General features: G+C 38.7%; 1 protein-coding gene and 1 long non-coding RNA gene across 5 annotated transcripts in view; one reads left to right on the plus strand and one right to left on the minus strand.

Moving 5' to 3' along the window:
• Positions 1 to 23,546, minus strand: part of TP63 (tumor protein p63) — a 222,147-nt gene that overhangs the window by 25,241 nt on the left and 173,360 nt on the right. For 3 of the 4 annotated variants that reach the window (XM_029939639.1, XM_029939641.1, XM_029939643.1), the window contains exons 5-8: positions 5,698 to 5,884; positions 3,064 to 3,179; positions 1,989 to 2,098; positions 1,181 to 1,317 (exon numbers count right to left, since the gene is read on the minus strand). In XM_029939639.1, the coding sequence (XP_029795499.1) occupies positions 1,181 to 1,317; positions 1,989 to 2,098; positions 3,064 to 3,179; positions 5,698 to 5,884 (550 nt within the window). The remainder of the gene's footprint in view (positions 1 to 1,180; positions 1,318 to 1,988; positions 2,099 to 3,063; positions 3,180 to 5,697; positions 5,885 to 23,546) is intronic. The other variant, XM_029939640.1, reaches the window with a different exon arrangement.
• LOC115291894 lies at positions 3,731 to 11,081 on the plus strand. The gene is made up of 2 exons (XR_003908713.1): positions 3,731 to 3,816; positions 10,860 to 11,081. It is a non-coding gene; the product is annotated as an uncharacterized LOC115291894 (long non-coding RNA).

Here is a 23,546-nt window from a genome sequence, read left to right on the forward strand (position 1 = left end):
ATGTGTGATATATATATATATGCATATATATATACACACACAACATACACACATATATACTTTTTTGAGAAATACTCAGGAGAGAAGGAGCTTAACAAAAGGGCAAATAATACCATATACATTATATATAAATATACACACATACTTTCTTGCGAATAATCAGGGAGATAAGGAACCTAACAAAGCATACTGAATGGTTAGAAGTTGACAATGAGGAGCTGTTATAACACAGTACAATTAGTATTTCTTCTGAATACTAATCCATAATAAGATTAAAACATTTTTTCATGAGATAAGTCATAGTGTGGTGTATTTTAAAATACTCGCTGTAGTGATAAGGCTTATGTGGGGCACCTCCTAGAATCAGATCGCAGTCAGATGGGCATGTGGGTCAGTAGTTTTCAGCCTTTGTTACCTGGAGATCTGGGCCCCTCTGGGGCTGTATCACATGGACAAGGGGTGTTGTGAGCGGAGCGTAGAGCCACAGACCATCCCCTACTCCTGCCCCCTTTATACAGAGTCACTCTGCTTTAATCTACATGCATCATGGGTGTCTTGGAATATTTAGTTTAAAAAAAGGCTTTTAATGCTTAACAAGGGAAGTTTGAAAACAAAAGACCTAAATTATTAGCCTCACTATAAATGAGGTAACCAAGGCTGCAAGAGTGTCACACATGTCAAGACTATATGAAACCCAGATCTTCATATTCCCTAGATTGTGCTTTGTGAAATACATTCTTAAATCTCACTATTCCCAGGAAATCATAAGGTAGGTAGATGCTATTTTCAGCCCTCATGCTCAATTACAGAAGAAAGGTCAAATGATATCAGTAGCTCACGTTCAAAGTTTCTGATTCAGTAAGTCTGGGAACTAAGAATTTGCAGTTCTACCCCGTTTCAAGATCATGCTGATGCTACTGGTCTGAGAGTCACAGTTTTAGGGCCCCTGGACTAAGAAATCCTCACAATGACGATTTGCTTTTGTTAAAGCTGTCATGCACAGCTGGAGTCCATTTCAGCACCTCTATTAATGGGACAGCAGTTTGCACTGGCTGTGGGGCCTCAAGTCATACTTGCCCCTAAAGCCTTGGGGCTTTAGGCAGCTTCCCAAATATGGCTCCTGGCCCCCACATCTGGGGAAGATTTAGCCCTGCCCCATTTGGCTACTACAGCTACTTACGGCGCTTCGTACCATCACCATTCTTTGCACTGTCCGAGACTTGCTGCTTCCTGATGCTGTCTTCATCCGCCTTCCTGTCTCTCCCTGGGCAAGCACAGATTCGGGCCTCAAAGCAGCGTCGGCCCAGGACTTGCCCACTAGGAATCAGACAAGAGGGAGGGGAAGGGTGAAATTGAAAAGAATCTTGAAAGTCCCTGAATTCTCTCATTTCTATTTCGGATGCTGGCCATCACCCATCCACCATGACCACCAGCTCACTCATGGCTGCTCTGAGGATGGACCCAGCAGCACTTGGCAGAACACAAGAGTGCTTGCACACCTCAAACAATATTAGGAAATATCATTCCATTTGTTCTGCAAAGATCCCCCAGCCATTAACTGAACAGCTGTATTTAGCTACAGATTTTGAAGGACAGTTGAGTTAAGCTGGTGGATATCTCTGGATAAAACCCTCTTAGGCAGCCCAGACTTTTTCAAAGAAACTGTTAACTGCCTTGGGAGCCACTTGGAAACAAAGAGTGTCTAATCAGAAACTACTGTAGTCAAATGTCAAGAATTCAGGTAAAAAATGACTTGCATGCCTTCCTGGTTGGTTCTTTTCTCCCCTCTACCTTACTGCACTCTGTTCTGTTTACACCTTCGTACATCTTTTATGTCAGTGTTTGCAGCCAGGATTTAAAGCACAAAGGACAAAATCAAGGTTAGCTCTTTGCTGTACATGGGAAGTTAATGACAGAGCAAATACAATTTCACTTTGCCCTCTGCCCACAGTGTTTTGCAGAATGACAATTCTGCATGTGCCACTTACTCTCTGGTTTCCAGAGTAACAATGATTAAAATTGGACGGCGGTTCATCCCTCCAACACAACTGCTGTTACACATGAAATTGTACAGGACTGTCGTGAATTCAGTGCCAACCTGGACATAGGAGAGAAAAGAACCTGGGTTAACAAAGGTTTGAAGTGATGGTCTTCCTTTTCAGTTCTTTTATTTAACCAACTCTCTTCTGATGAGGTGATATGCTTTCCTCTGTGGAGACAAGCTCTAAAACCCATTCTAGATTCCTTTTTGCTTTGCCTTTTGTGAAGCTTAATGCTACTGTTTGCAACTTTGGATGCTACATTAGGTGAAATAGGCTTTTAAAATTATAACTTTTGATTTGATTCTTTTGCAAGCTAATCCCTATCACTGAATTCAAATGGGGAGAGATGAAAAAATTACCAAAAATAGCAGCAACACCCCAGGGATATTTCCCCTCTGTGGATAAAGCAGGTCAACACAGATTTAAGTGTATACTTCCATTAGTAACACTCTGGAGCTGAAAAGGTCCTCAGGATTGAAAATCATCTAGTCCAAAGTGGTCATTATGGGTGAGTCAACTGAAGTTTAGAGAGGGAAAGTCACAGGCTAAAGGTCCACACAGCAAGCTAGGAAACCAATGACTTTGGTTTTACTGCTCCTGTGTTCTTCCCACTGAACTGGTGAGCTTTTCCAGTTTGCCATCTATTCTTCCAAACTTAAGCTAAGAGTTCCTTCTTTGAGTCTTCCATTTGCAGACTAGTGTGAGTATACTTGGCATTCAGTGTACACTCACCACCAGTTCAATTGCTAGTTAGATTCCCTAGATAAGATAAGGTCATGTATTTACCTAATTGCAAGTTCAATTACTATCAGCCTTTACTATGGGAACATGGGCACAGAGCAATGTTACCAAGTTAACTTAGTACAAATGTAGGAGTTCTGAAGGAGATAGACAGTCTACAATAAAGTGGAAGAGGAGAAATAACAAACATTTTTGTATTTGATGACAAAGACCAAGGCAGAAATAGATGCTCAAAACACCCTAATGCTCTCCTAAGTCAGCCCAGGACTTATCTTTTTACCTGAGGTGGTTCATAAGGTACCAACACACTTTGTCTTCCTGTGATGGGGTCTTCTACATACTGGGCATGGCTGTTCCCTTCTACTCGAATCAAATGACTAGGAGGAGCAATCTGTCCTGCAGAATGGAGAAAGACAAGATTGTTAGTTATTTGCTTTCAGAATTAAAAAAAAATGAGGCTACATGAACAAAATACTGGTGGCTAAAGACATAGTTTAAGAGAGAAAAATACATCCTTGACAAAAGGAACAGATCTCATTGCCAGATCTCTAATAAATGAAGTTATACTTTGTACCAATAGAAATGGTTGAATGCTCATCTATATGTAAGGGAATAGTCCTTTGTTTCTGGTGCTTAAAGTAAATAATTCAGGCGTTCACAGTATTCCATGATTATGTCTCTGCCCTGATACATACAGGGGATTCTGTTAACTTCCATGGGAAATGGAAGAAAAATGAATAATTAAAAAAACTCAGCTTGAGAAAAGATGCTTTCCTCAAGTTGATTAGCAAAAATATTAAATAAGGTTATACATTTCACTGCCTATTCTTTTCTCTGGTATAAATTTTCCATCTTTACATCTGCCTTTTTTTTTTTTAAAGGTCTACACTCGATGTCAGGCTTGAACTCATGATACTGAGATCAACAGTTGCATACTTCACTGACTGAGCCAGCCAGGCATGCCTGGTTTTACACTTGCTTTGGTCATAAAGATGAGAAACTCATTGGCTGTGTGGGGCTGAAAGAGCTACAGGTAGGAGAATAAAAAAAGGGAAGCATGCTTATAAAAGAGTATAGGCCAGGGGACCTTGGCTGGTTTAGTCAGTTTAGCAACCAACTTTTGATTTGGGGCTCAAGTCATGGTCTCACAGTTTGCCAGATCAAGCCCTGCATCATGCTCTTGGCTGATGGTGTGGAGCCTGCTTGAGGTTCTCTCTCTCCTTCTCTCTCTGCCCCTCCCCCATTCATGTTCTCTCTCTCTCTCTCTCTCTCTCTCTTTTTCTCTCTCTCTTTCTCACCCTCCCTCCCTCCCTCCCTTCCTCTTGAAAGAAATAAATAAAACTTCTTTTAAAAAAGAGGATAGGCCAGATTTCACAAAATTGGGACACCTGACAGAGTTCCAAAGGAAAGAAGTGGATATGGGAATTGTGAGCCCTAAGGGTGTTCTTAACCTCTGAGTACTTGTTACCATTCTATAAAAATTCATACTCAATAAATGTCAAATATTAAGTGTGAAAATGCTCTCTGAAGAATCATCCACTTGGCAAAAACCAAAAACAGCTATCATGTCAAACAGTGAGAAAGCAAAACAAAACATAATTTATCATCTTGATGGGTCAAGGACAGTTATAGAAACTTATAAGGAAGCCTAGCTATAAGGAATAATCTTTAAGGCATATTGTTAAGTGAAAATCAAGATAGAAAGGTATTGAGGGGAGCTGGGTGGCTCAGTCTGTTTAGCCTCTGACTCTTAATTATGGCTCAGGTCATGATCTTATGGTTTCTGAGATCTAAACCTGCTTATTCATTCTCTCTCTCTTTCTGCCTCTCCCCCACTGGCATACATGTGCATGTTCTCTCTCCCTCTCTCAAAATAAGTACTCCTATTTTTAAAGAAAGATATTGAAAATGAGGCCATCTAGAAAATAACTGGAAATTAATTTGTAAAAATTAGTTGTGTTAAGGTGGAAGGGTTTTAACTTTCTCTTTTGAAATTTCTATCCACTCTTTTTCTTCCTTCATTAACTTTTCTCTACTATCTAGCTCTACATTCACACTAGCTACCTACAAATATTTCTAATTTTAATACTTTTTATAAAGTGTCCTAACTTGCAAACTTCTGCTCCCAGATCACTCTTTGATGAATACTTACGTGTTCTCTTGCCCTTCCTTTCCACTTTCTTCTGCTCCTTACTTAGCCTCCTTTCATAGAACCATAGAATATCCATGTAAGAGAACCCATGGAAATAGTGACTTCCTTTGTAAAGCCCTTGTTGGATCTGAGGCTCCATGGGGCCTGACATATCTATGGACACAAAGCTTAAAAGAGACCCCAAGATACCGATTCCCTGACTCATACTCCTTTACTTGCTGTCCCCTATCCCAGCTTACATCCTGGATCTTCTATTTACTCCTCTTATTGATTATTCATATTCATTCCTTTTTCTTCTTTCCCACTTTCCTCTTCTGTTTTTTCTTGTTTCTCACCTTTTATGTTCCCTCCACTTACCCTTCCTGCTCTCAATTGGTATAGCCTTGATCATTACTCTAGAAAAATGCACTAAAGCTGGGGGTTACTATTACCTCGCCCAAAGAAATCATATGTCAGGTTGTCCATTCTATACCCTCTCATTTAAAAAAAGGGGGGGGGGAGAAGAAAAAGGAAGGAAGCAGTAGGGACTGGAGAGACAAGTCCAGGTCACCTAGTAATTACCAATATTAAACAGTCCAATTGTTTTGAAAGCCACAAATTTATTTATCATTATTCTCAAATACTCCATTAGACAAAAAGGTAAACTTAGCTACCAACAGATTGCACAGATTCGAACCACGTCAATGGTTCCCAAAGAAAAATCTCCACAGGACCTCTATTTTCAAAGAGCTTAGAAGAACAGCCACTGATCCTAATTCTTACCCTCATTGAATTCACGGCTCAGTTCGTGGTTGGGGCACCGTTTCACCACCTCGGTGACATGTTCAGCCTTCTTGTAGACAGGCATGGCCCGGATGACAGCACCCTGCGGAGGTGGGGTCATCACCTTGATCTGGATGGGGCATGTCTTTGCAATTTGGCAGTACAGTTTCTTCAGTTCAGTGGAATACTGCTTAGAGATGGGCCGGTGGTGGCAGGAAGGAAAGGACCAACAGGAGACACCATTACTTTCCAAATCAAAATCAGGACACATGTTCACTCTGTGCAGATTCATATTTATGACTGCCTACTACATACATGACAGAGAGCAATCTTATTAGAAGAAGTTATATTCATTAATCAAAGTAATCATTTTTTCTACTTTAAATACAGTCCTATGTCGACAAAAGAGTTCACATTTATCAAAACACATTTATGCCATTATTCCTATTATCTTATCTTTAGGATAAAGAAATTGAGTCTCAGAGGGGTTTAAATAATTAACACCACAAACATCCTTATAGAGTTCCAGAAACTAAATGGAACAAAAACAGTGTTGCCATGCACTGAGTAATATTTCACAGATTATAATTTATCCTGCCCTTACAAGACTCCAGAGAGATTCAGAAAAAATAGGATTTGAGGGGGAAAAAATTAAGAGGGAATGGAATATTAGGCAGAGAATAAAGAGATTTTACCCAAAGTCAACCAACTAGAAAATTGCAAAGCAAAAGTCCTCCCAAAGTACTGTACTTTTGTTCTCCTATCATAGCCTGAAACCATGAGAAAGCAGACAGGGGGCATTTGGTCCTATGCTCTCATGAAAAGGGACAGGCCTGTTATAGTGCCACAAAACATGATAGCAAAAGCCATAAGATAACAGAACTCTTCACTCATAAGTGACTGAAACATTTCCTCCCCATACTTCCTTCTGTAGGGAGAGGAAATTCAGTGGTTGGTTGGTTGGCTGGTTGTAGAACTGCCAAAATAGGGGAGAAAGCATGAGGCTTAAAACCAAATAGAAGGGAAAAAAAGCCCTATCCTATGCTTCTTTCCCTCCCCATCTCTGAACCAATGTAGAAAGTCTCCATTCTAATCCTTACATTCTATTAAACCTTAGCGACCCAATCCTCTGCGTCAACTCCCCATCATGGCATTCTTTCTCATTCTGCTGCTGAAATGAAACCACCCAGCACCAGAATTACCAGCCAAGAGTGGGGTACCTAGTAACACTTACCCAAACAAAGGTAAACACACACACACACACATGTTGCAATCATAAATTGGCAGCAATATTCTTCCAGGGGAAAGACACTGGAGACCAGGAGCCAGAAAGGCAAAAAGATTTATTACTGATATGTTTCAACCCAACTCTGACTAAAGGCAAATGTCCTACTAAAAAGTACATTTAAAATAATCACTTTATCTTTTTCCTTTTGAAATATTTTATTTAAATAATCCTTCTTTTCATCCCAAGCATTTTAGTGTATGAAATTTTCAGTTAAAAATTTCCTAATGCTAGAAATGTGTTGCATAATCATCCCTCCGTGCCCACAGGTCAAGGATTGAATACGGCAGAAAGGTTTTATATAGCTTGAAGAAATAGGGAGCATGCCAAAAGTTGACCACAAAAATAAAATTCTACTTGGGAGATACTGAATGAAATCTAGAAGAATATTTTTGTGCTAGTGTTTTTTAACCAATGATTTTACAAAAGAAAAGTGATGCCTTAGGACATGTTAAGAACTCACTTTTATTGAGAACTCAGAAAAGAAGCATAGCTGTTTGTGTTTTAGTTAGGAGATACATAATCTAACCATGAGTTTCATAAGATTTACCTTAGGAAAAATGACTAAAAAATAAGTTTGTTGCCTGAAGGCAAATAAGATACCTACCAAAGTATGTATAGATTAAAAAGAAGGATAAGAGTAGGATAGTTAAGATATATATATATATATATATGTATATTTACATATGTATGTACCATTTCAATAACTGATATACTATAAATCAAACTTGACAGACTAAAATGTGAAAGTACTAAAAACTAACAGGCATCATCAGTTGTTAATCCTCTCTCGTTCTCAGGGACAGGAGAAGGAAATCTAATTTCTGAGTATGAATAATGACAAATAATAATAGCTTTAGCATTTCTCGAGTTCTGCTGTCAGAAATGCAATCCTCACACAACCCTTTGGGGAAGGTATGACAGGTATACAATCTCTTATCTGAAACCCTGGGGGCAGATATTTTAGAATCCAGAATCATTCTGACTTTAGAAAGGCAGCATATATTATAAACACCTTCAGCAGCATTTAGGTCAGTGCCCCATAATCAAACCTTAGCTTTACTCCAGAACTCATGAATAGTCATACCAACTGGCCTCAGAGTTGAGGCCAGATTTCACTACCAAATGAGTCTGCCACAAACTCCATGAAATTAAGACCAAACCAAACCAACTTTGGGTTTTCAGAGCTCTTGGGATTTCAGAATTGCAGATAATAGATAATGAAAGAGCATCATTATCCCCATTTTATAGATAAGAAAATTGAGGCATGGAGAGGACTAGCCTGAGGTCACCAAGAAGAGCTGGTTAGCAACCAGTACAGCAGAGTCTTAGTCCCAGGCTTTTAATGACGGTTACTTGTCTATTTCTCTTGGCTCAGTGGTGCCAGTTCATGTACTATTTTTCTATTTCCCAGCAGCATGGCTATTTTCTGAATCAACTTAAAAATTTTCTCTAGCACTAAAATGGGCTCAAAAGTGGTTGGCTCACCATCAAACACCCATTCCTCTTTATTTCTCAGTTTAATAATGTTTGCTCATTGAACTGCAGCAAGAGGTAACAGGTGATAGAGCTGAAAAAATCCTGGATGAAGAGGAGGCTGACCTTGGAGCTGTCTGTTAGCACTCTTCCTGTGGCTCAGGGGAATGCATGAATAAGCTCTGATCATTCACATGGTTTAGTAAGGCCCTTTTGTGTGCTGACCCCATCTCTCTCATAGTCCCTTCCCTTAGTCTCCAAACATACTCACCTCCCACATGTTCTACTCATACAAACATCCTAATGCCTCAAACACACCATACGCTTATCACCCACAATTCAATCATGCCACTCTGTCTGGAACAACTCATGTTTTTCCTCTGTTCTCCACACCAAGCTAGGACAATTTAGATACCAGCCCTCTGCCAGGACTGCATCTCATACTATAGATCACATTTTTCAATTTTAATAATAAAGGTTTCATATTGACTAAATCTGACTCTAAATCTAAATATCAGATCAGGGCCAAGACCCCTTTGATTATGACTTCTGGCTAAACTACCAGACCTGCTGTTCAGTAACGAAGGGGCTGAAGCTGAAGTGGCCTGGTGTGCTCAGTTCTTTACAAAGCCAAGCTTCTGCTACTCCATTCCCTTCACTGGTGGCAAATCCAATCTGTGATGATGTTTAATATTTTTCCAGCACTAAGTCCAGGCTCCCTGGCTATGGTGTATTCATAATTCTTTACACTTGCCCATTTCCCTTATCCTCTACCAAATAGCCTGCTGCCACCAGTTTCCTAGTCTTCTGCATCATCACAAAAAAGGGGAATCTGATCTACACCAAGATTTTAGAATACACCGGTAATTTACTTTGGTACTGGGTGAAAACTTGAACACATCTGGCTTCTCTTAATGTCTCTCTTTCTCCCTGGGACTTCTAAAATGTCATTGACTTGACATTCTTGAATTCTAAGGTCTAATTTTTTCTCTTGGGTAGGCATTCTTTGTTATAATCAGCTTTGAGGTATAACTTACTAGACAGTACTCCAATTTTAAGTATACAAGTTGATGACTTTGAAAAACATACACAGTTCGTAACCCCCACCCCCACTTTTCATCAAGATTATCTTTTACCCTTTTACAGTTAATCCTCTCCCTGAATCTTCCTAAGCAACCATGTACCTGCTTTCTCTCCTGCCCTTTGTCAGAATTTTATAGATATGGAATAATACAGTATATAATCCTAGGTGCCTGGCTTCTTTTCACTTAGCATAATGCTTTTGAGGCTCATCTATGTTTTTGCAAGCATCAGCATTTCATATTTAATGGAATTCCATATATATGTATATTCCATATATATATGTATATCCAATTAGAAACTTTTATTTTCTCTCAGGAATGTTTCATAATTTTCAGTATGCCAATCTTGCATATATTTTGTTAGACAGCTTCTTCAGTATTTTTTAATTGTTTAAATGTTAGTACAAAATTTTTAATTTCTAATTTTGTTTTTTGAGTTTATAAAAACATAATTGATCTTTGTATATTGACTATGTATCCTGTGACCTTGCTAAACTTATTAGTTCTAGTAATTTTTTATAGATATCTTATGTTTTCTACATAGATGATTATATTAACTGTGAGTAAAGACAGATTTATTCCTTCCCAATATGAATGACTTTTAATTTTTATTCTTGCATAACTGCAAAAATTGAACCATAGTCCAATCTGTTATTGTTTTATTTTTATTTTTTAAATTGATATCTTAGACCATTGATTTTATTTATTTATTTATTTATTTATTTATTTATTTATTTATTTTTGAGAGAGAGAGAGAGACAGTGAGAGCAGGGGAGGGACAGAGAAGGAGAGACAGAGCCTGACGACAGGCTGCAGGCTCTGAGCTAGCTATAAGCACAGAGTCCAATGTGGGGCTCCAATCCACAAACCATGAGATCATGATCTGAGCCGAAACCAGATGCTCAACCGAGCCACCCAGGTGCCCCAGACCATTGATTTTAGACTTGTTTCTCTATTATAAGTATTTAATTCTACAAAGGTCTGTCTAAAGCATCCCTTCATTATATCTGTAACATTTTGATATATTCTTAATATGGAGGAATGTATAAGCATTTCTTTTGGAAGACTAGATTATCCAATATAATTTGATATCCAATTATAATTTCTTTTGGAGTCTTCATATCCAATATAATAAGGGACCATACTTACATTCCTGAGAAAAATAATTCTTTCTCTAAGACTTCTATTTATTTAGTGGGTTCTGTTTCTAGCTCTAACTTATTTCTCCTTTGTACCATTTTCATATTATTCCAAATGAATCTTTTTCATTGATGTTCTAAGGTTATTTTTATCTCTAGCTAGGTTTTTTCTACATACAGGTATCAAAGGAAGAACCCAGTTGAATCTATATCTGAAAAGAGAATCTCCTATATCTAAGAACTTCGTTGGTGATGCAAGTCCATTGCATTGACTCTCCAGCAGCTTTTGGGTAGATATCAAACATTCCAACTTTTATGCTTAAAGGTATAACATATCTCTCCCCACAGTGCTGTCACTATTAGAAGCAGTTATGAAGTATTAAAGATTTACACATTTCTCAACTTCTCTCTTTCCATAAATGTGTCTGTTTTTTCATAATTATAATGTGCACACAGAAATTCTGAAAACCAGAAATATATGACTTATTTCCCCTACCCAGAGATACACACTATTAACATTAGACTTTTTCCTATTCATATAAACACATACATATATACAAATACTCTCTAACAAACACACACCCTTTTATAAACTGGAACATACCATAAAAATCTGATATCTTTTTTTATTTAACATATCATGAATGTGTTTGAATTTAAAAATACAATTTTAAGGGGTTGCAATTATAGTATTAAAAAGAGACATACTGTGATATATTTAATCATGTCTTTCTTATAGAATATGAATTTTATTATAATTTAAATATATTAAAAATAATGCTGCTGTGAACATTAAAGTTTTTTTAAGTTTATTTATTTATTTTTGAGAGAGACAGAGGCAGTGTGCGTGGGGGAGGGGCAGAGAGACAGGGAGAGAGGGAATCCCAAGCAGGCTCCATGCTGTCAGTATAGAGCCTGATGCAGCACTTCAACTCACAAAACTGAGTCAGATGCTTAATTGACAGAGCCACCCAGGTGCCCCATGATGTGCAGATTTTAACTCACCAATTCTTTGCACATGAATTAGTTTTAGTTGGATCCTTTAAAATCAGATAATTGAGTCAATGTACATGTTGGTATTATAGAGAAATCCAAGGTCAATTTGAATTTCCTTCCTTTAAATTAAGCAAGCTGCTTGTTTTTCCCTAGATCCTTACAGGACTTAGTTTCCTTCTTTATTTTTATTTTCTTGTAAGTGAGAATGTACCTAACATTTTTTTCTTGAGGTTACTTGGGAATTGGTCAGCTCTTTCAACTAATATACTTTAACTCAATATAATTTACATATTTTTTCTACTCACTAATTTTTAAAAACATGTAAGTCTTACTTTGGATCAGCATTTTCTATTTATCGTACATTCTATATACTCAAACATGAATCATTAGCATCTTTTCTTTTTGTCTACATTCAGAGAAAGTTTGTCAAAGTCGTGTTTCATATCGTGTAGGGTTTTCTAGAGTTAGTTCTGTTCTGTTCTACTACAAGTAATTGTAAATCTTCTATTGCATTTAAATGTTGTTCCTTATCTTGCTTAGTCTCCCTTTTTACCTTATACAGTTATCTTTCCTTCACAGCCTCCTGTTCTACGTATGTTATTTTCTTCACCAATTTATAGTACTTATGTTTTGCTTTGTACTGAAGCAATCTTCTATTTTTTTTTTTTTCTAGTTGCTAGGATGCTTTTCTTCCTTTGGTTCATTAACGTACCGTTCCCGTATACTTAGAGTTCTTTTACTTCTTCCTCCCCTCTCCTTGTTCTCCTCCCCTTCCTTCTCCCCCTCCTTCTTTTTCTTCTTGTTTTTTGTTTGTTTGTTTGCTATAGGTCTCTAATTGCTTTTATAATTTTCTGTGAATATAATAAGATATCACTAGAGCTAGTATTTGCATCCCTCATGTCTCTTTGGCAATTTTCAATTTGATTATATAAGTCCTTTAAAAAATAAAAATTGCTACAGTACTATCAATAGCATGAGTGTCCAATTTAGTTGGGTTTTTTTCCTGTAATTATAATATTTTAGTGTAAATATTCTATACAGGAATCTGCTATTCAACTACCCCTGCAAACTAGGCATGAGATCTATTTATTATCATTCAATAATTACATACTACATAAGTGAGGTACTCTGTTCTGTACATGGAACATAGAGAAATAAGATAACTCCTGAATATAGGAACTTATGTATCCTTGCTGTGCAGACGGTCTTTGAAACATAAGATAAATGGAAAGAAAATCTCTCAGTCTTACCTCAAGTTGCTCACAGTTTAGAGGCAGAGTGAAACGCAATCCACTGAGCATAGCAGAGGTATATAAAACATATTATGGGATTACAGAGGATAGAGCGATTACCTACTTGTTAATAAACTTGCTAATTATTTAGTACTATATTCAAAGCTCTGTTTTAGGTCTGGAATTTCAATAATAAACAAAAGCAAAGTCCAGGCTCTAAAGGTGTCAATGTTCTAGAATAAATAAATAAATACTATGTCAGATGGTGATATGTGCTATAAAGAAAATAAAGTCAGGTAAAATGAAAGGAGATAGAGAGTCAAGAGCCAGGAGTTAGGGAGTATGGTGTGAGGGGGATATTGTTTTATCAAGAAAGAATTCTTTGATCTATTGATATGTAAAGAAAGATCTGAAGGAAACACACTGAAGTGAGTCATGCATACACCCAGGGAAATAATATTTCAATCACTGGAGATAGCAAATGCTAAGGTCTTGAGGAGAGTATGTCTGTCAAGGAGACTAATGAGCAAATGCTACAGTGGTAAGGGATAAGATCTGAATCAGACAGAATATGGGACCCAGGTCATATAAGGCCTTACAGGCCAGGGAATGACTTCAACTTAGTGTAAGCTAGGAAGTCACTGGAGAGGTCTGAGAAGGCGACATGATACGATTTCCACTTGAATACTATTTTGGCTGTTATGTGAAAAACAGACTTTATAGATGAAACAGAGAGATCAGTAAAGAAGCTACTGCAAATAATTCAAGTAAAATAATCACAATGGCTTAGACCAGCAGTAGAGTCGGTGAGAAGCAGTGGTTTTTGGATATATTTTAACCAGATTTGCTGACAGATTGGTTGCAGACGAGAGAGAAAGAGACAAGTAAATGTATTCTTCTGGAGAAGAAAGATTTCATGGCGGTGGTGATATTTAAACTAGGCTGTAAGAGGCAAGTTATTTACCAACTATGTGGTGTACCGAAGAATGCGAGGATGGGAGGAGCACCAAGAGACAGAGGGCAGGCTTTCCATGGACAGAGAATATCATGGATATAAGAGAGACGTTAACTATGGCTGAACTAGAGATGGGGGCAGCCAGAAAGGGTGGGTCAGGAGGCAGAGGGACAAAGCAGAGAATAATGGGGCTAAGCCAGGAAGGCAATTAGCAGATTCCGAGGCGCCCTGGATGTCAGGAGAAACAGCTGGACTCTACTAGCACGCAAAGAAGAGTCACTAAGGATTGCATCGCAAGGGAAGGACCTAACCAGTTCTATGTATTAAGTAAAGCAAAGCCAGTAGGAGCAAGACTAGAACAAAGTAAGAGGAAGGAGACCTGTCAGGAAGTGTTCAGGCAAGAAAGGAGGAGGGCCCAAACTAGGGTAACAGAAATGACTAAAAAGGTGGAGAGATGGAGGACAATCTTAGGACTTACTAAAATTCAGTCTTCTAGTTTTCATCATGACAGCACCAACACAGACTGAGAACTGTTTATCATTGGAACAAAAGACGCTTGCAAAAATAATACCAGTTATTTGCTTATTCCTTTTCTAAAATCAAAAAAGTGAATGAGAGTTACTTTAGGGCTCCCAACAGTCACTAGTAAAATAAGACCTGGCTTAGTCAATGGACTCTTCAACAAATAGAGAAAACAAAAGATAATTAGTTTTAATTCTGAACAAAGAAAATAAAATAACATGAGGTAGCACTGGAATTCATAGGCCAACTTTGTTGTGAAAGAAATGAGGGCTTAGTTCTCAAAGCCAAGAGCATTAGGGAAGGACTCTTACCCAACCCCATCAATTATAAGCAACAGTCACTGAGCTAGGGGTCAAGAATCAAATTTTAAAAACTCTGCTTCCTCTACTCATTCCCTGGGTCTTTATGCAATCACTTCACTTCTCACCAACATAAAATTTAAATATATATATTTGATATACATTATTTATTATATCTTATATGTAATACATATTGTATATTATTATATTTATGTTATTATTTAACATATATTTAAATATATATAATACATATATATTAAACTTATATAGCTCTGAGGGTGGAGGGGGAAAGTCATGGATGGATATGAGAAGCCTTAGTCAACTGCAAAGAGCAGCATAAAAGCCATGAGTTATGATTATTACTGAAGTCTCATATTTCTAACATCTCCCATATAAAGTGTTAAATGTAGCTTAAGTAATTTGGGAAGCATTGGTAAAACATTATTTCAATCTGGTGAGGGAGTGGTTGTCAGATAATAAAAATCTGTTTAAGTTTGAATATTAACCATTTACAATGAAATCATACAATTAATATTTACCTGGTAGCAATCACTAAGTTCTAAACAATGCCAAGTTAATGGGTTCATTTGTTTAAGAAAATAAATGGATTTGGTGTATCTCCTTCCATACATTTTTAAATACACAAGTGTAGATACATAAGTAAGTATAATATAATGTTCTGTGACCTTAAAATTTACTTAAGCTACACTGATCAAAATTTAATCTCAGCAATCTATTTTCATTTCTCTTGTTTTCAAAATTTATCTATGTTCTTACGTATTTATGCTCTTTATTCATTTTAATAGAAAAAGAGAGACTAATGAGATAGAATGAAGGGAAACCTTCTGACTTCATCTGTAATATTTTACTTAAAACCAATTTTTGAGGGGCACCTGGGTGGCTCAGTCAGTTAGGCATCCAATTTCAGTATGGATCATGATCTCATGGTACGTGAGTTGGAGCCTTGTGTTGGGCACTGTGCTGACAGCTCACAGCCTGGAACCTGCTTCAGATTCTGTGTCTCCCTCTCTCTGCCCCTCCTCCACTCATGCTTCTGTCTCTTTCTCTCAAAAGTAAATAAACATTAAAAATTTTTCTAAAACAGTATTTGAAGCAATATGAATTTTTTAGAATTTTGGTAGATACTCAGGTATCTAAATTTATTTGCTATTTTTGTAGGTTTGAAATATTTCCTAATAAAAACTTTAATAAATAAATTTAATATGGGCAGCCCCTGTAAATCTGTTGCAGACTTATAATTTTAGAAGATAGAGAATATAGAAAAAAGAAGTTAGAACCCAGAAAGAACATTATAGCATGTCTTGTCCAAACTTTACTCTCCCCTTAATTTTCAGATATAAAACTCAGTGAAGTTGGTTCATTAATTTAACAAATATTTATTAAACACCTACTTCATGGCAGGCTCTCTCCTGAATTCCAGAGAACTAGCAGTATCCCTTGCCCTAATGGAGTTATCTTAGAGGAAGAAGCACTGAGATTAAATAAATTATTTCTAAAAATGTGATCTATGTTCTAAAAAAAAAAAAAACAGAGGGACACAAGGCAAAATGTGCAGCTCTATATAGTTTGGAGGGTCAGGAGGGAATCCCTGAAGAAATGATTCCTAAAGGTTGCACTAAATCTAGGCAAGTGGGGATGAACTCAGATTCCTTATTTTTGGAAAACTAATACTTTTAAAACTACATTGTACCCTGATGACTGAGTTTCCATATAAAACCAAACTGACACTATAAGCCAAGGACTTGGTTTTCTGTTCCTATGATCAAATCACTTGTTTCAAAGCAGTTTTAGTTTACGATACCATGGCTAAGCTTTTCTTACAAAGTTAGATCAGGAAAAGCTTAGAGATGATTTGGTTCAGCCACTCCAGCCACAGAGGAAGGACCCAAGCCCCAGAGAGGAAATGACACATGTTCAAACACACTCAGCAACAAGGGCCATCTTGACATACAGGCCCACACCGCTTCCCATGCACCATGCAGTCTTAACGCTAGTGGTGTGGGGCCCAGGTGGAGCTGGTGAGTTTCGTCCCAGAGTGAATTTACATAGACATTTAATATGATTAGAAAAACAAGTATAAAGGTCAGAGTGCATCTAAAAAATAAAATATGATCACCACTTTCCTGCAAGATTACAAGGCTATTCCATACGGCTGTTTGCTTAAATATCACATGCTTTTTAGTTTAGTAAATAAGTTTGTCTAGGAATTGCAATTTTCTTCCCTAAAATGTAAGTATATTTTCAGAATGAGATGAATGTAAGAATAACAGGAAATGCCCACCAACTGTTACAAGAACCAATTCTACCCCATCTGCTCTTAGATTTAATAAGTCAGCAGTGGATTGTATTAATCTTTTTATAGACAGTACTTAGGGAAAATGCCACATGAACTCGTAGCTCTTAAAATTAGGCAAATCTTAATGTAAAATTAGAAAATAAAATATTGTGATAGAGAAAAGAAAAGACAAGGGAAAGAAAAGAAGGCATATGTGAAAGAATTTCTTTCAAAGATAAAGTAATTGATTTCTTAAAAAAAAAAAAAGTCATAGCCTTTGGCCTCTCAGTCACTGAGGAATTTCAGGCAACTCACAGGATCTCCCTGAACACAGAGCTAATAATCACACATAGGGAGAAAATGAGGGAACTTCATGAGATGATTTATGTTTCTTCTGTTTTGAGTATTTTATGATCTGATGCAAATCTGTCAGAGAATCCAGTTTCTAGGTTCACACTGGCAAAGTACCTCTTTAAAAAGAATCTGGAAAACAGAGCATTGATAATCTTTCTGATCAGAAATACATTAGAAGAGTAGGAATCAATGTGTGTGCAGATGTAGATGTATGCATATCCAACAGGGTGTTTATTCTTAGGGATACTAGCCTACGAGTAAGATCAAAGAGCCACATTTTTTGTTCAGCCTCAACCCAATTTCCTCTTCCACAGTCTTAAACATCCACATGAAAAAGTACTCCTGGAGCGTCTTGGAACAGAGGTGCCTCAAAACTGACAAATGAACTAACCTCTTTCTTGCTATACAATATCCCTGACAAAATGGAAAAGCAAGCTTTGCCTAAGTTTTGTTTTGCTTTGTGAAGGAGGGGGTGGAGGTTTGGTATATTGAGGAGTGAATCCACAAAGCGAAATATCATGTTCAAATAAAATAACTCCAGGGGATTGTGGACAACAAGAGTAAATTCAGCTCCTCTACTAATAATATGTTGCAAAGAGAAGTGGAGAGAAAAGCATTCCAGTAACTCTGACTGCACCATCACCACCTGCCTCAGTAGACATACAATATTACATGCCCTTGGCTGCCAGACTGGTAATTCTGCATCACAACGCATAGAGATGCCAGCTAATATCAGCACACACCTGCATAATTTTTCAACAGCTCGATTTCCCAAAGGTGCAACACAGACCCTCCCTCCCCACTCCATCAAAAAGCAAAACAAAACAAAACACTTTATTCTTTCAATCTCTCCCAGAAGAAATACCATACCATATGCAAATCCCAAAGTGCAAGGCTAACTTCACTTACAAATCTCCAAGAATATGGAAGGAATAAACGTCATTGGAATAGGCAGATCAATAATTACATAACCCACCCCATCACTTCATCCATCTTCAAGGGAAGCAGCAGTATAGGACAGTGTCAAAACCATTCTGATGCTCCAGTGCCAGCTTGCAGATAAATCCACATCTGGCAAGCTATCATGCTAAAAATGAATGTCTTAAGTTTTTAATTTAATTTTTTAAGTTTTCATTTATTTTGAGAGACAGACAGAGGAGAGGAGGGGCAGAGAGAATCCCAGACAGGCTCTGTGCTGTCAAACTCATGAACTGTGAGATCATGACCTGAGTCGAAACCAAGAGTTAACCGACTTAACCGACTGAGTCACCTAGGCACCCCTTTTGCTAATTTAGTACTATGTATGTTAAGTACATGGGGCTTAAATGTATGGGGCTCAGCTGATTCAGTGTCTGACTCTTGATTTCAGCTCAGGTCATGATCTTATGGTTCGTGAGATTCAGCTCTTCATCAGGCTCCATGCTAACAGTGCAGAGCCTGCTTGGGATTCTCTCCCTTTCCCTCTCTCTATGCCCCTGCACCCAAAGGCATTCTTTCTCTCTCTCTCAAAATAAATAAACATTTTTTAAAAAAAGGAAATGCGAGTCTTGAAAATAAAAATATAAGGGTCAAAACATAATTTTCAATCAAGAGGATTTGGAAAATTAACTATAACTATCTAATTCACTAAATACAAAAACAGTCTTAGATAGAAAGACCCAGATATAGCTCCAGTATGATCTGCTTGAAAGTGCTTGAATAACCTTTTCCACATATAATTGTATGTGCTAATTATAGACTATATTCCGGGTCTGTCCCCTATAAATAAACTCACTTGAGAAATATTATCAATTTCACATTTAGGAAGAGAGGCTTTTAAATTTTTTTAATAATTAAAAGGTGATCACTTTCAAGGTTTTAGTTAAGTAAATACATTCTGAACAAACACCAGATTAATGTCCTGTCATGGCTATGATGAATGATGTATCAAAATACCAAAAGCAAAACCAGCAAGTGAATGCATGTATATCATTTAGGGGCAGTTTTGGATATTTTCTTGAGAAACTGACTTTAAAGTGTTAGGTGAAAAACCAAAATATCATTTAAGAACCAACTGATTATCCTTCTTGTGACTATACCACAGTTTTATCACCTCATTTCTTTTTTTGTCCTTAAATTTTTTTAAACATATTTTTTATTTTTGAGAGACAGAGAGAGACAATGTGATCAGGAGAGGGGCTGAGAGAGAGAGGGAGACACAGAATCTGAAGCAGGCTCCAGGCTCTGAGCTGTCAGCAGAAAGCCTGACACAGGGCTCGAATCCATAAGCCATGAGATCATGACCTGAGCCTGAAGTCGGATGCTTAACCGACTGAGCCACCTAGGCGTCCCTATAACCTTATTTTTAAACTGCACAGGCACACGGGGTGGTAAATATTGCCCGAAGACTCATGGACAGGAAGGCAGGAGGGCAGGACTCTAGTTATCCACTTGGCCACAGACTTCCTGCATTATCTTAGGGACGTCACTTCCCCTTGTGGGTTCAACTTCATTCACAACGTAGGCGTCCCACTTAGAACCGCATCCACTTCAAAGGAAGGGGAAATCTGCAAAGCAAGCTTGCCAACAGATCCCAGCCCACCAACTCCTATTGAATCTATTGTCGTGATTGGGCAGGAAGAGATCTCCTAATTGGCCCCCTATTCCTCTGGCAAGGCATCGAACTTCTCCTCCCTGTCTCCCTTCCTGCCACAGTCGTCTAGCTGCCAGACATGTACGAATTGTGTGCATGATAATTTAAAAAAAAAATCCTTCCTCCAAGCACTTTTCCCGATGGCCCCAGCCAAAGGGCCGCCTGTTGCCACCTGTCAGTTGTGGGGATTAATTACCTGAGCCCAGGCTGGGAGCGGCACATTCTTCCCAGGGCCGCACCCACAGATGTTGACATCAAGCAGGTGGGATGTCTGCTACCTGCTTGCTGCGAAGACCAGCCGGGAGCCCACCGAGGCCTGGCAGGTGGAGGGGGGTGGGACATTCAGACTGCACAGCCGAGCAACAAAACCGCAGTAGGGAGGGATGTGCCCTGATACCTCTCCTTGGGAAGCCCGAGGCAGCTCTGTGGCTAGGTCTGGGCACTGGCCTGGCCAGGAAACAGCTGCAGCTTCCCTTTCCGGAGGACAGCATGTTGGCACAGACCTTGGGAAGGGGATGGCGGTGGAGCCCGCCAGCCTAGTTCTAGATGCCTGAGGGTATGAATTTGAAAGCCAGTTAGTTCAAAAAGATTTGACAGACCTGATTGGTAATTTTGCAACTCTATCTCCCCAGGAGGCTAAAATGACCTTTCATGTAGAGTTTTCTGTTGGGGATACCCCCTACTAACCCTGACTGACCAGTAATATCATCTGCAGTTAACTTCACAAGGCAGACACTGGAGGGCATTCGTCAGAGGGACTGGTATACAGCAGGTGCTCAATAAACATTAGCTTACCTTCAATGCTTCCTGAAGTCACAACAATCCTGAGAACTCTCAGGGGGTGCAGTACCTCTCCTCTTTTACATGTGGAGAAACAGGGGCTCAAATGTTTAAAGCAACATTCCAATAAATGCTAGGGCTGAGCATGGAATTGGGGGCAATTAATCTTCACAGTGCTGATTAAATGCCTGCAAACAACCCTTGTGCCTGTGTGTCGTGCATACCGCATGGCCCTCCATAAAGCAAACCTGGACATTCCCCAGCAATACGAGAAGATTCAATAATCCATGGAGTAAAAATTCTTCCAATAGGAATGCAGGTAAGCAGAAACCCAGGGGGACAGAACACCGCATCTGACATACCTGATTTAACGTCCCAGTGTCTAAAGCAGAGAACAAACTCAGAGAAAAAGGTCACACCAAGTGTCAGCAAAAGGATAGGATTAGAACCTATGACTCCTAACTTCCGACTCCATGATCTTTTCACTATAAAACATTCCTATACCACTTCTTTCAGAAAAAGTGTTACCAGGGTGGGTTGGTGGGCATATCGAGAGAGCTTCCTAGGGGTGCACACACACTCTGGACAAGAAACAATCTATGCCAACTGGCACCTCCCTTTCACTGCAACAGGAGCATGTCTGGCTAACCAGGCTACCCTCCAGGGTTCTGCTCTGGGTGTTAGCGATTATTTGCGCCCTTAAGGGAGAGAAAGTGTCTTCTTCCCCCTCAGGGTGGCTCACTGTTCCCAGCGACCAGCAAAGCCCTGGGATCCTATATCTCAACCTCAGGGTCCAAACCTAGCACCCCCACTTCTTCCTTAGCCCTTACATTAGCATGTGGAGAAGGCAGCCTCGGGTCAGAAAGGTGCCAGTCTTGTTCAGAGATCAAGTCACTGCCTACCAAGAATGTTTCCTGTTCCTGGTCCAAGGCAATGTTTCATGCTGCGGCCCTCAAACAGGCAGGAGTCCATTCCAGGGCTATTCTTCTTTAACCCCTTGATGCTAGAGTTGAAGGTCATTGTCTATACTTCCACAGACTCTGCACTCTCCTTCAAAATGACTCCCAGGGTATATACTGCCTATACCTCTAGTCCCTGGTGAAGGCTGCAACTTTCCAGTGAACAGAAACACATTTAGAACCTTGTCATGGATGGACACACTCACAGCTCTGAACCTATGTAATGGTCTGGGTACCCTTTGCAAGATAATGCCAAACCTATTCGTTCCCTTTAATTAGATTCATGGCTTGTTTTAAAGTTTCATCTGCAAATTAACCCTAAAAGTAAACTCTCTATTCTAAGTGTGGTAACTTGTTTGGATCTGAAGGGTACTCTTTTTACTGGAAGGCTAGGTGAGCCGGGCTTATGAGAAGAGATGTGGGATTATACCTTGACAGTGCGGAGGGTAATAGCATCTATTGATTTCCAGAAATGACACTGTCACTCCCCATCCAAGGAGTCATTAACTGTTTACAGAACATTTTCATACATGCTACTCATTTAATTTTCAGCCAACTCTGTGAGTAAATCATCCTTCTCCACTTTTTGTCCGTGAAGCATCAGAGGCCCTGGTAGATGAACTAGTTTGCTCAAAACAAAACAGGGGTAGAAGACAAGGTTAAGCCTCTAATCTAGGTTTAAACTTCAAATCCAGGACATCTACTGTACGCGTATCCATACCACAAGGCACATTGTAGGATATCTCCCTGTGCACTGGTGGGGTCCTTGCCGTGTTCAAGTCACAGTTTTACATGTTAGGACAGGAAGGGGTGGGGATCAAGTCCATACTGTCCAGAAACTTGTCATTTAGGAAAGATTAATATAAGTAAATAATGCTGACAAACAACAGAATATAAAATGAAGATACAAATGTTATGAAACCTGAATACCAAAGTGTTTCTGGCTTCAAAGTCCCAGAAAGTTATTGAGACTCTGAAAAATTGGTATCGCCTCTCAAGGATGGAGGCTTATAAATGTTGCAACAAATATTCCCCAAACCCTTAATATATGGGCATCTCTCACTTCTCTCTCCCTCCTTCTCTTTCTCCAACACACACACACATACACACACACACACACACACACACACACACACACAGAGTTAGCTCTGTTTTATAACAAAAGAGGTTAGCAGTTTTTATTTTATGAAGAAAAAACAGACAACTCAGTTCATTCCTAAAATATTTGTATAGCCTTGAAATTCAGGTTTCAATTAGACTGAATTATGAAGAGATAGCTAGTTTTGAGGATGACTGCATGAAAAAGAAAAGCATTTAGAATCTGTACCTTTAAACGAACCCTAGCATTTATCATCCCTAATTTCCTAAGGCATGCTCAAATATTCAAATAGCTGAATATTCTGGCAACACAGCTGTACAAAGTAGGACCCATGTTTTCCGTAATTAAAAAAAAAACACTCACACATTAATACTTATTGAACTTGATTTCTAGACACTTTGCTAAATTCTTGTGTCTTAATACAGTCTTCAGAGTAACCTGTGAAGTAGATATTATGACTGTCCTTTGCCAGATAAGTGAACTGAGACTCAAAAAGGTTTACTAAGTTGCCCAATCTTTCACAGCTTCTAAGCAGTAGGGCAGGATTCAACTTCAAGTTCCCCTGATGGCAGCTCCTAACCCCCTTGCTCGTAAGCTGCAGGGCACAGCTCAGGGGGCTCAGGGACAAACAGTCCGACCTGCTGCTGATCCTTACGTGACTTTACAGGGTGATTAGCCTGCTGGAGCTACATATTCCTCATCTCCAAGACAGAGATAATACCACCAACCCCTTTGAACGTGTT

Source organism: Suricata suricatta, chromosome 5 (assembly GCF_006229205.1).
Source record: "Suricata suricatta isolate VVHF042 chromosome 5, meerkat_22Aug2017_6uvM2_HiC, whole genome shotgun sequence".
In the NCBI taxonomy this organism is placed as follows: Eukaryota; Metazoa; Chordata; class Mammalia; order Carnivora; family Herpestidae; genus Suricata; species Suricata suricatta.